The 13,849-nt window shown below is 41.7% G+C and overlaps 1 protein-coding gene across 2 annotated transcripts in view; it reads right to left on the reverse strand.

Moving 5' to 3' along the window:
• Positions 1–13,849, reverse strand: part of fam13a (family with sequence similarity 13 member A) — a 154,647-nt gene that overhangs the window by 133,080 nt on the left and 7,718 nt on the right. For both annotated transcript variants that reach the window (XM_008111041.3, XM_008111040.3), the window contains one exon: positions 5,925–6,134. In XM_008111041.3, the coding sequence (XP_008109248.1) occupies positions 5,925–6,134 (210 nt within the window). The remainder of the gene's footprint in view (positions 1–5,924; positions 6,135–13,849) is intronic.

Below are 13,849 nucleotides of genomic sequence, written 5' to 3' on the forward strand. Positions count from 1 at the left end.
TGAATTAATTTATGTGTTGACTCAATAATTGATTCAATTGGTCTACTCTAGCTGACACAAAATAACAAGATACAGGGCAGTATTTCCAGCCCGCTTGGCCAGGAAGATTAGAAATTATAGAGCAGCCACAACTGTGAAGGATATGCTACCTAAACCATCATCCCAGTGTGGACAATATCAACTCTGGACGGACACTTGTTTATACCTCACCACTTCATCATTGATACTTAAAAAGCTTTAAGTATTCCAGAGAACTGAGGATTTCCCATTGTCCGTGAATAACTGTGCTAAAGAAGGGAAACCTCTAGAACAGAAAGTGAATTGAAAGAATATTTGGATTTGGAGGAGGGCGAATGTGGTCCCTATCTTCAAGAAGGGAAAAAAGAACGACCCAAACAATTACCGTCCGGTCAGCCTCACATCAATACCAGGCAAAATTCTGGAAAAGATCATTAAGGAAGTGGTCTGCGAACACTTAGAAACAAATGCGGTCATTGCTAATAGTCAACACGGATTTACCAAAAACAAGTCATGCCAGACTAATCTGATCTCTTTTTTCGATAGAGTTACGAGTTGGGTCGATACAGGGAATGCTGTGGATGTAGCGTACCTGGATTTTAGTAAGGCCTTCGACAAAGTCCCCCACGACCTTCTGGCAAACAAACTAGTAAAATGTGGGCTAGACAAAACTACGGTTAGGTGGATCTGTAATTGGCTAAGCGAACGAACCCAAAGGGTGCTCACCAATGCGTCGTCTTCATCATGGAAAGAAGTGACAAGTGGAGTGCCGCAGGGCTCCGTCCTGGGCCCGGTTCTGTTCAACATCTTTATTAACGACTTAGACGAAGGGTTAGAAGGCACGATCATCAAGTTTGCAGACGACACAAAACTGGGAGGGATAGCTAACACTCCAGAAGACAGGAGCAGAATTCAAAACGATCTTGACAGACTAGAGAGATGGGCCAAAACTAACAAAATGAAGTTCAACAGGGACAAATGCAAGATACTTCACTTCGGCAGAAAAAATGGAAATCAAAGATACAGAATGGGGGACGCCTGGCTTGACAGCAATGTGTGCGAAAAAGACCTTGGAGTCCTCGTGGACAACAAGTTAAACATGAGCCAACAATGTGATGCGGCTGCTAAAAAAGCCAATGGGATTCTGGCCTGCATCAATAGGGGAATAGCGTCTAGATCCAGGGAAGTCATGCTCCCCCTCCATTCTGCCTTGGTCAGACCACACCTGGAATACTGTGTCCAATTTTGGGCACCACAGTTGAAGGGAGATGTTGACAAGCTGGAAAGCGTCCAGAGGAGGGCGACTAAAATGATTAAGGGTCTGGAGAACAAGCCCTATGAGGAGCGGCTTAAAGAGCTGGGCATGTTTAGCCTGCAGAAGAGAAGGCTGAGAGGAGACATGATAGCCATGTACAAATATGTGAAGGGAAGTCATAGGGAAGAGGGAGCAAGCTTGTTTTCTGCTGCCCTGCAGACTAGGACACGGAACAATGGCTTCAAACTACAGGAAAGGAGATTCCACCTGAACATCAGGAAGAACTTCCTCACTGTGAGAGCTGTTCGACAGTGGAACTCTCTCCCCGGGGCCGTGGTGGAGGCTCCTTCTTTGGAGGCTTTTAAGCAGAGGCTGGATGGCCATCTGTCAGGGGTGCTTTGAATGCGATTTCCTGCTTCTTAGCAGGGGGTTGGACTAGATGGCCCATGTGGTCTCTTCCAGCTCTACTATTCTATGATTCTATGATTCTATGATCTTCTTGGCCATTCAAATATAACTGCATATAACCAGCAGATGGCATAGCTTCTTACCGGCTTTGCGACTAAGACTCAAGGTGCTGTAGTCCAATAACATCTGAACCAGATGCAGGACCAGGCTTTCCAAGAACTCCTCTGCATCTTGATTCAAGAAGAATTTGCACTAATTTGTACAACCTCCAGCACATCTTTCCTCTAAAGTCATTATGGCAAACACATAGCAAAGAAATTTGGAATGGTTTTGTCAAAATGTCCATAACCTCCAATAATACCTTTGAAAATTCCAATTCCTCAATGTGACAGAGACGTTGTCTGGCTCTTTAGCCCCACCTCCTGAAATCACCATTTGTTTTATCTTTAAACAGTCTGGGAACATGTGTCCCTTGTTGTTATTATTCCTTGGGTCGACATTATTTCCAAAACAAGGCTTTATGTGTTTTGCTGAGTGATAGATAACTGGCACCTTTATGACCACAAACAAGTAGACCATTCTTAGTCTTCCCAGCCGACCTTGATCTTATCAAAAACATAAGTTCAGGAACATGGGACAAGTGGCCTTGAAAAAAGAAAGAAATAAACTCACCACACAAAATAGCAGACTGTTAGAGGACATTTTTACTGCTAAGCCCTATGGTAACAGCAACAGGAGCCAGCAAGCTTTCAACATTTTCAAAATTAAAATGCAATAGTTGCCATTGTATCTTAAACCTACTGTAGTATGACCAAGGAAGGAAGGAAGATTAGATAGACAGACCTTGAGGATATGTGGTTGACACTGAGGGGATAAACTTATATCTGGACTCCACCATCTTCAAATACACAGCCGAATGCTCCTCCATTCAAAATTTAATGGGATCTTGGTAGCTGTTGGGGTTTGGTTCTAGGATCCCCTGGACACCAAAATCAGTGCAAGCTAGGCCCATTATATGTAATGGTGTAGTAAAATAGTTTCCCTTATATAAAATAGCCAAATCAATGTTTGCTTTTGATATTATTGTGAACATTTTCAAGCCATGGATGGCATGTGGATGCAGAATCCATGGATATGGAGGGCTGACTTTTATTTTATGTAGACGGAAAAGTGATATAGCTAGAAGAAAGACAGGCAGGTTACAATATTGTAAAACACACATTCAGCTAAAAACATTCTTAAAAATAAACATATTTGCACAAATACATATTAAAAGAAAAAAACAGATTTTTAAAATTGTGTCAGAAGCGATTTGAGAATATACTGCAAGTCGCTTCTGGTGTGAGAGAATTGGCCATCTACAAAGATGTTACCCAGGGGACACCCGGATGTGTTACCATCCTGCTGGAAGGACTCTCTCATGTCCCTGCAAGCTAGAGCTGACAGACAGGAGCTCACCCTGTCTCACGGATTTGAACCGGCAACCTTCAGGTCAGCAACCCAACCTTCAAGTCAGCAGTTCAGCCAGCACAAGGGTTTAACCCATTGCACCACAGCAGTTCCTAAACAGATATTAAACATAAGATAAACTTGTATCTTATATTTAATCCAAAACAGAGATTAAACATAAGATGCAAGTTTAATATTCGTCATTAAAACTGTCTGGGGAGGCCTGCCAGAAAAGATAGGTCTTCTCTTGTGTCTTAAGTTGCGACAAAGGTATTTTATTCTTATACAGAGGAATATTGTTATATCTCTCTCTATATATATACAGAGGTTATATTGATTTTCCTCTACAATATGAAATGGTAAGCCCTAGACCACTCATCTTCACTTAGCTGTTTGTCCCTGATGGCTTTGGAATGTATTTTGGAAACGGTTAATTTTCAAATAATTACTTTCCTATAGACAGCATGCTAGATTATGGCCATGATCCCTTTTGTGCTTCTACCTGGAGGCAGTAAAATGTTCCCAATGCATTTACCAAAAAGCTGAATCTGGAGACTGGCATATATAGAATCATAGAATAGTAGAGTTGGAAGAGACCTCATGGGCCATCCAGTCCAACCCCCTGCCAAGAAGCAGGAAATAATAATATTATGCACATTATACACGTGGAAAGCTTATTATCCTCCTCCTCATACTTGGAAAACTTCTGCATGCAAGATAGTTTGTCTACTACTGAGTCATGATCCTCTCCTAATCAGGATGAACCCAAGAAGCTGGCTTATGTGCAGTCTGTGTACATTTAATCACTATTAGTCATACTGACTGGTAATGGCTCGCTCTGGTTCCAAAAATGAAATTTCCCCACCCCTAGCTGGTGATATAAGGGGAATCAATCTTCCATTTGTAAGACATGTGCTCTCCTTTTTTTGTTTTTTTCCTGGTCATTTTGAAATCAGAAGAAGCAAAGCAATCAAATTCAAGAAAAAATATTTTCTTGCATTTATTTGTTTACCAAGGCTAACCATTTAGCTGTCTGAACCAACAGGTAAGCTCCACTCTTCCCAGCAGTCAACTTAATCTATACAAAGAAGTCAATTTTACTGGCAGTCACATAAGGCATTTAGGGCAGTGAAGTTTATTGAACTTGGGGAGATGAAATATCCTGGTGCCATCTCACCTATTGTATCTGACATTGCAGGCCACTATCTTGCTCTCCCTAACAGTTGTGCACAAAACCCATTTTCCTTAATTTCATCCATTCTTTCACACTTTCATTACTTTTGGAAACACATAATGAGAAGGCCATCTCTAGAAAGCTTAGCTCAACACAAAAGCAAGTGAGAGCCGATCATCAGCTCCCCCTCTGCTTTTGTGAGCATGTGGTGCTCTATGCCTCCTTACCTTGGAAATATGGTGTGCGACTGCCTGCAACTGAGGGTCTCTTCTCTAAAGTAAAACAGCTTAAATGCCTAAAATGAGGGGAAGGGGAGCCTGGGAAGCCCCCCACATAATGTGCTGATAGAAAACTGATCTTTCGGACCCCAGAGGAAAAACAAATATCTGCCCTCCTGATTTCGAGAGGCTACCAAAAAATCAATCAGGGCCCTCACCGAAAGCTGAGGCATGAAACGGGTCCAGGTTTATGCCAAAAGCACAACCCTACTACCTAACAGTAAGGCTGCCACTGACATTCACTCACACACTTTATTTTTAATGACAGAATTTGCATTTCTGTAACTGGGCATAAGGATTCTTTGGAGTGTAAACTTTTGTTTCAGGCTTCCCAAAATGAAAATGAAACTGCTGCATTAGGAACAATGATTAAAAACTCTAAACACATCTTTGTGTCTTGTGGATCAACCAAGGAATGAGTACAGGATATATCTTAGATTTCTATGTTATGTTTACTGCAAGTTGGTTGTGATTTTGGCAGCGCTAAAGTAACTCTATCATAGGATTTTCTTTGCAAAATTTGCTCAGGATAGTGGTTGTTTGCCATTACATTTGCTCTGTGGCTCAGAAAGTGTGGCTTTTCCAAGGTCATTCAGTGGCTTTCCACAGGGAAGAGTTTAGACCCTGATCTTCTAGTGTCTTAGTCTCACACTCCAATCACATTGATTCAATGCTTGAAGAAAAGAAGAAAAGATGAGACATAATGGGGGTAAGGGTAAAAATTTGCCCCTGACGTTAAGTCCAGTCGTTTCTGACTCTGGGGGTTGGCGCTCATCTCCATTTCTAAGCCGAAGAGCCGGCATTGTCCGTAAACACCTCCAAGGTCATGACTGCATGGAGCACCATCACCTTCCTGCTGGAGAGGTACCTACAGATCTACTCACATTTGCATGTTTTCGAACTGTTAGGTTGACAGAACCTGGGGCTAACAGTGGGCGCTCCCTGTGCTCCCTGTATTTGAACCTGCAACCTATCAGTCTGCAAGTTAGCAGTACAGCGGTTTAACACACTGCACCACCGGGGGCTCCCAGGAGACATAATAGCCATGTTTAAATATTTGAAAGGACGTCACATAGTTTTCTCCTGCTATGGAGAGCAGGGCACAGCAATGGAGTCAAACTGCAGGAAAAGAGATCCCAACTAAACATTAGGAAGACCTTCCAAACAGTAGAAGTTGGAGTGAGGTGGGGTTTCTTTTACACAGGGACTGCCTGGCCATCTGTCAGGAGTGCTTTGATTGTGTATTCCTACATGGCAGAATGAGTTTGGACTAGATGGCCCCTTGGGGATTCTCCCAACTCTGATTATATGAATATTATGTGTAGGAATGAAAAATGGTCACCTTGGTACAGCTGCATGAATTTGGGGTGTGCCGCAGAAGTGATCACGCGGTCTGGCAGCTCCCTGAGAAATAGTTTCAGCAAACTGGCAGCTGAGCTGACATCTCCGTCGGCCACCAGGTCCACTTCCTCTCCGCTCTCGTACTTCAGGCGCAGCTGTTCCACTGTTTTCAGACTGCCATTCACCCTGAACAGCCCTTCCTGTTTTAGACCTGTAATTATATATTCGAAACGAGTCAAAATAACCAGCGCACCCATTACCCTGCATTAAAAATACACTGCCAAGAAACCAACGGATGGCCAATGCTAAATATAGCCAATTCCTCAGTCAATTTCCCCCCTCTAAAACAGTGGAGAAGAGGCCAAAATGAAGTCTGCACATTCATTTATGTATAATGCTTTGGTCTTCCAGAAAGGGAAAAGGATTGTGGGTGCTGCCATCCCAAGCCGTCTGGTGTGTCTAAAGTTCCTCACCCCTGACATAATATAATAAAATCTCGAATCGGATTTATACAACATATGCCGTAACACTTAAAGTAAAATATATACAGTGTAAATAGAATAGGCACTTAACAACTGTAAATAAATAGGGCAGAGTCATAATCAAGCATAAACTTGGAAAAGCCACATATACAGCCACAAGTAGTAAAGAAGGGTGGTATAGACATGGACTGAACCACTTCAAACAGGGCTCTCACATCTCCAAACCTGACCATCCCTCTCCAATCCATCAAGAGGAAGAAATTTCAAGGCAAGAACAGTACCTTGAAAAGCACTGTAGAAATATTTGTGTACTTTCTTCTTATGTTAGACTCTCATACTCTGTGCAACTGTGGTTCATGTCAACTGAGCATAAGTGGGAATGAGCTGGACGTTCTCTTCTAGTGTGTATAAGCTTGTATTCTTACTTAATGCTTATTATAGAAAAGCATCATAGCAATAGCCTAAGACTTCCATAACCATGGCACTCATATTCAGTTTCACTTACCCGCACCTGAGGAAAATGGTCTCTTTAGGAATTTGTAAGATATTTCAGGCACTTCTATCACGTGTCTCCCCCAGGAGTTACCATAGAGTTGCATGAGGGTACTTAACAAATATTTAGAGGAGATATATCTCTAGAAATTGCGAGGTCCCCCAATACAACTTTATACAATGCTGGGAGTGGTAAAGGTTTCCCCTGAGGTTAAGTCCAGGCGTTTCTGACTCTGGGGGTGGGTACTCATCTCCATTTCTAAACCGAAGAGTCGGCGTTGTCCAGACACCTCCAAGGTCATGTGGCCGGCATGACTGCATGGAGCGATGTTACCTTCCCGCCGGAGCGGTACCTATTGATCCACTCACATTTGCATGTTTTCAAACTGCTAGGTCGGCAGAAGATGGGGCTAACAGCAGGCGCTCATTCCGCTCCCCGGGTTCAAACCTGTGACCTTTTGGTCTGCAAGTTCAGCAGCTCAGTGCTTTAACACTGCCACCAGAGGCCCCGTTGCTAGGAGTGGATGTCAGGTAATTTAATGGTACTGTATTTGGTCATATTCATAGTTTCAGGTAACCTTGGTCCTGCCAGGAATGTCAGTGGATACAGGGAGCTGGTTAGGATCCTTGCAGAAGAATGGCAGCTTATATATTTTGTAAATGCAAATACCACTAGAGAGAGAAGAGAGTAATGCACAATGTTGAAAAAGGGAGTCCTGTGTTCAATTGTCTTTCTTTCACAAAATCACGAAATGTCACTTAATCTCCAAAAGTATCCACTATATAAAAGGTAAAGGTTTCCCCTGACGTTAAGTTCAGTCATGTCCGACTCTGGGGGTTGGTGCTCATCTCCATTTCTAAGCCGAAGAGCCAGCGTTGTCCGTAGGTCCAAGGTCATGTGGCCAGCATATAGAGATAGTCATACTGACCTGCCTGGCAAAGCTTTATAATAAGGATTGATATAATATATACAAAAGCTTTGAATATGCTGCAGTGTTGGAACCTTTGAGAAATATCTTACTATAAATACAGAGAAATCCAGTACTGACACCTTCTGGCCACAATGAGACATTGCAGACAGTAAGTTCTCTTGAACAACAGACTGGTTCAAGATTGGGAAAGGAGTACGGCAGGGCTGTATACTATCACCCTCCCTATTCAACTAGTATGCAGAACACATCATGCAACGTGCGGGGCTTGAGGAATCCAAGGCTGGAGCTAAAATTGCTGGAGGAACAACCTTAGATATGCAGATGATACCACTCTGATGGCTGAAAGCGAGGAGGAGCTGAGGAGCCTTATCACCAAGGTGAAAGAAGAAAGTGCAAAAGCTGGGTTGCAGTTAAACATAAAAAAACCAAGATTATGGCAACCAGACTGATTGATAACTGGAAAACAGAGGGAGAAAACGTGGAGGCAGTGACAGACTTTATATGTATTTCTAGGCACGAAGATTGCAGCCAGGAAATCAAAAGACATTTACTTCTTGGGAGGAGAGTAATGACCAACCTCAATAAAATAGTGAAGAGTTGAAACATCACACTGGCAATGAAGATCCACATAGTGAAAGCAATGGTATTCCCCTTAGTAACCTATGGATGAGAGAGCAGGACCATTAAGGAAGGCTGAGCGAAGGAAGATAGACGCTTTTGAACTCTGGTGCTGGAGGAAAATCCGGAGAGTGCCTTGGACCGCAAGAAGATCCAGCCACTCCATCCTCCAGGAAATAATGCCCAGCTGCTCACTGGAGGGAAGCATATTAAAGGCAAAGATGAAGTACTTTGACCACATCAGGAAAAGACAGGAAAGTTTCGAGAAGATAATGATGCTGGGCAAAATGGAAGGAAAAAGGAAGAGGGCAAGATGGATGGATGGTATCCTTGAAGTGACTGGTTTTTACCTTGAAGGAGCTGGGAGTGGCAATGGCCGACAGGGAACTCTGGTGTGGACTGGTCCCTGAGGTCACAAAGAGTCGGAAGCGACTGAACAAATAAACAACAACAACAACAAACCCAAGTTCTCTAAATCAGAACTAGTATAAATGCTTCCATAGGAACACCGGTGGCGCAATGGGTTAAACCCTTGTGCCGGCTGGACTGCAGACCTGAAGGTTGCGTTGCTGACCTGAAGGTTGCTGGGTTAAATCTGAGACAGGGTAAGCTCCCATCTGTCAGCTCTAGCTTGTGGGGACATGAGAGATGCCTCCCAGCAGGATGGTAACACATCCGGGTTTCCCCTGGGCAACGTCTCTGTAGATGCCCAATTCTCTTACACCAGAAACGACTTACAGTGTGTTCTCAAGTCATTTCTGACACGAATTTAAAAAAAAAATGCTTCCATAGCTTTTGTTGATGTGTGCCTTTAAGTCGTTTCCAATTGCCTTTGCCTTCCTCTGAGGCTGAGAGAATGTGACTTGCTAAAGGTCACCAGTGGGTTTTTACAGTCATATGCAAATTTTAAACCCAGGCTTAGTCCAAATTACACTAATCCCATAATAGGTTCCTCTAAACTGGTTTGAAGAAGTTTGACTTCTTGCAGAACAGCCCCTTGAGTTTTGCTGAGTTTTTTCAGTTCTTACCACCTTCATTCTTATTGCGCAATGGGGTGGCTCACTGGTAATAATAAAACTTTACTAGTTTGTAGCTTTTTGTAAATTAATATTTCCAATGTTGTTTCTTTAAAAAACAAATTAGAGTATGTTTTGCTAAGTGAATCCTACAATCCAATAGTAAATTTTCACCTTTTCCTTCATTTAAAAAATGTATGTTGGGAGTTGTACTGCTATGGTGCAGAAGTGTCATTCCATTTCTGCAAAGATGCATGTTTAAAAAGTAAAAATAAAAAGGAAAGACACGAAGGATACTTTTTGGTCTGATACTTCTCTAAATCCCACTTAAGGATTGGGATAAAATGTTGAGCACAGAAGTCATCAGAAAATAGCAACAAAAACACTTGCACAGTATGTATGCATGTATTTGTGTACGTATGTGTATGCATGTATGTATGTGTTTGTGTACGTATGTGTATGCATGTATGTATGTGTTTGTGTACGTATGTGTATGCATGTATGCATATGTCTGTATGCATGCATATATCTGTCTGTCTGTCTATCTATCTGCACACCCTGAGAGCTATAGTAATTAATATGTAGCTCTCAAATACATTTGCCCTGTCTTCAGAAGCCCATAGATTGAGCTCCGAAAAGTTGTTTTTTGGATGACAACTGCGAAAATAATTCCGTTAATAGCCATAGGCCAAAAAGCTGAGTAACCATTACATCTTACATCATCCTTCAGACAAAAGGCCACTTTCAAAAGAAAAAGACATAATCAACGGGAGGCAGGGGAGGGCAGGACACAGGACATCTTGAAATGCAACACAACTTCACAAAGAGTTGCTTATGTTTAACCCAAAAATGTTTAGCTTGTTACTTTATTATCATCATCTAATCACATGAGAAACAAAAAGAAGAGCAAAGCAAATGCACATTCTGTAAAAAGGACACTATACTTCCTATGTGCTAACTGGCTGTTTGCTAAAAAATTATGTGGCACACCTAGACTTGGGTCTTTATAAAAGTTTCATTTTTTAAAATAAAATCTATCTATTTATCTGGCTATTTCATTGCCCAACTTTTAGGACCATGCCCTTGACAAAACGAATAAATGAATTTATTGCTAAAAGACAGCACCTTAGCATCATAGAGCGACGCTATAAAACAATGTTTCAAAAATGAAACAAGCAGAGGAGAATGGCATTAAGTGGGTCCTATGTTGTAAACGCCTGTATTATTTAATCCACATTCATGTAGGATTAAATTCATTGAAAATGATGGTGTCCCCGCAATAAGGCTCTCTCTCTCTCTCATGCCTTTCTCTCTCAAGTAGGACCACCAAAGATTACTTCAAAGTATGGGCAGGATAATCTCGTTGATGTCAAACCTATAAGTGTTGTTGCAATAACATTTCAGACTAAGATAAGGAAAACTAATCTATATATATAAAAGAGTGATGGCATCGCGGCGACCCACAAAACAACAAAACTACAGGCCCCCCAACCTTGAAATTTGACAACACAACCCATCATCCACGGCTCTAGGTTGATACAACAAAAAGAAAAGAAAAATAAAGTCCTAATTAGAGAGAGAGGAATAATTGCTTTTATCCAATTGCTGCCAGTTAGAAGGCTAAGCTCCTCCAACTTGGTCTCTTAGCAACCCAATAAAAATAATAAAAAACACTAAAAAAATAATTAAAAACACTAAAAAATCAATACAATAAAATACCATAATAACAAAAAATAACTAAAAATTATACAAGAAAATAATAAAATATAATAAATAAAATTAAAAAATACAAATAACGTCAAATAAAAATTACACAACAATTTTTAACCAATACCACCACCACTTTGCCACAGCAACGCGTGGCCGGGCACAGCTAGTACCAAACAAAACCACTTGGGGTCCAACTTAATTAATATTATGGAATCATAAGAGTTGCTGTTTTACAAGGTTTTCATGCTTCTCTGCCAAAGAGTGGTGCTCTATCTTCAAAAATACTGTCTCCCATGTTGTTTAACATCTACATGGGGCCAGGCTGTGGCGCAGGCTGTTGAGCAACCAGCTGCAACAAATCACTCTGACCAAGAGGTCATGAGTTCGAGGCCAACTCGGAGCCCCGTGTTTGTCTTGTCTTTGTTCTATGTTAAGGCATTGAATGTTTGCCTTATATGTGTAATGTGATCCGCCCTGAGTCCCCTTCAGGGTGAGAAGGGTGGAATATAAATACTGTAAATAAATAAATAAATAATACATGAAGCCGTTGGGTGGGATCATCCAGAGTTTTGGAGTTCGATGTCATCTGTATGTTCAGATGACGTTCCTTTCCACCTGCTACTAAGGAGGCTGTTCAGGTCCTGAACTGGTGCTTGGCAGCTGTAATGGTCTGGATGAAGGCGAACAAATGGAAATTGAATCCAGACAAGACAGAAGTACTCTTGGTCAGTCACAAGGCCGAACAGGGCATAGGGTTACAGCCTGTGTTGGACGGGGTTACACTCCCTCGAAGACGCAGGTTTGCAGCTTGGGAGTTTTCCTGGACTCATCGCTAGGCCTGGAACCCCAGGTTTCGGCGGTGGCCAGGGGTGTATTCGCGCAATTAAAACTTGTGTGCAAGTTACACCCATACTTTGGGAGGTATGACTTGACCACAGTGGTCCATGCTCTGGTTACATCCCGAATAGACTACTGCAATGTGCTCTATGTGGGGTTGCCTTTGAAGTTTGTTCAGAACCTTCAAATGGTCCAACAAGCTGAAGCCAGATTGCTCACCGGAGCGGAGTACAGGGAGCATAACCCCCCCTGTTACGTCAGCTCCACTGGCTGCCAGTCTGTTCCCAAGCATAATTAAGTGCTGGCTTTAGCATATAAAGCTCTAAATGGTTTTGGCCCAGCTTACCTGTCTGAACATATCTCCTCTTATGAACCATCTTGGGAGTTTAAGATTGTCTGGGGAGACTCTGCTCTCATTCCCACCTCCTTCGCAGGCAAAATTAGAGGGAACAAGAGACAGGACCTTCTCATTACCCTCTCAAAATTTATTTATTTATTTATTTATTTACAGCATTTATATTCCGCCCTTCTCACCCCGAAGAGGACTCAGGGCGGATCACATTACACATATAGGCAAAAATACAATGCCTTTTAATATAGAACAAAGACAAGACAAACATAGGCTCCTAGCGGGCCTCGAACTCATAACCTCCTGGTCAGAGTGATTCATTGCAGCTGGCTTGCTCTCCAGCCTTGCTCTCCAGCCTGCTCTCCAGCTCTCCATCCTACATTAATAGTCCCTGGAAAGTGTAATTCTGACAGGAGGATTACACAGAATTTCACATAACAGTGAGCGACCATAAATTTCAGATCCTTAGTATTCTCTCCCTTTTTCTCTTTCGGTGGCCCAAAATCAAGAGTTTAGTAAAATTAAATTTTTCCACTACAGCTTCCATAATTCCTTAGCTAACATGGGTATGGGTCCTGCTGGCTGGAGGATTCTAAGAACCTAATATCCCCCCAAAATCAACTTTTACATGCTCTCTAAACAAGAATTTGAAATGCCTAGAACCAGAAGTGTTTGGGATTCCCTATGTTTTTGTACATGCAAATTTATGTATGTATTATGTATGCATATGCAAATACCAGAAGTGTCTGGGAAGTGTTTTCATAGTATTTGCATACAGGAAAACATAACAAAATCCTAAGCACCTCTGCTATTTCCATATACACACATAAGGAGATATCTTGGAGATGGGATACAAGTCTGAACACAAAATTCATTGATGTCTTACACACATAGCCTGAAGGTTGTTTTATACAATATGTGTATGCAACAAGGTTTTGGCTGAACCATTAGAAAGCAAAGGTGTCACTATCTTAGCCACCCAAGTGAACAATTTTGGATCTTAGAATTTCAGAAAAGATCTGGAAGCTATCAGGACGGGCTTGGGCAGCTGGGTATGTTTAACTTGGAGAAAAGAAGGTTAAGAGGGGACATGGCAGCCACATTTAAATACAGTAGAGTCTCACTTATCCAAGCTAAACAGACCGGCAGAATGTTGGATAAGCGAGTATCTTGGATAATAAGGAGGGATTAAGGAAAAGCCTATTAAACATCAAATTAGGTTATGATTTTACAAATTAAGCACCAAAACATCATGTTATACAACAAATTTGACAGAAAAAGTAGTTCAATACGCAGTAATGTTATGTTGTAATTACTGTATTTATGAATTTAGCACCAAAATATCACGATATATTGAAAACATTGACTACAAAAATGGCTTGGATAATCTAGAGGCTTGTATAAGCAAGGCTTGGATACGTGAAACTCTACTGTATTTGAAAGGATGTCATATTAAGGAGGGAGCAAGCTTACTTTTTGCTGCTCTGGAG

Source organism: Anolis carolinensis, chromosome 5 (assembly GCF_035594765.1).
Source record: "Anolis carolinensis isolate JA03-04 chromosome 5, rAnoCar3.1.pri, whole genome shotgun sequence".
NCBI lineage: Eukaryota > Metazoa > Chordata > Lepidosauria > Squamata > Dactyloidae > Anolis > Anolis carolinensis.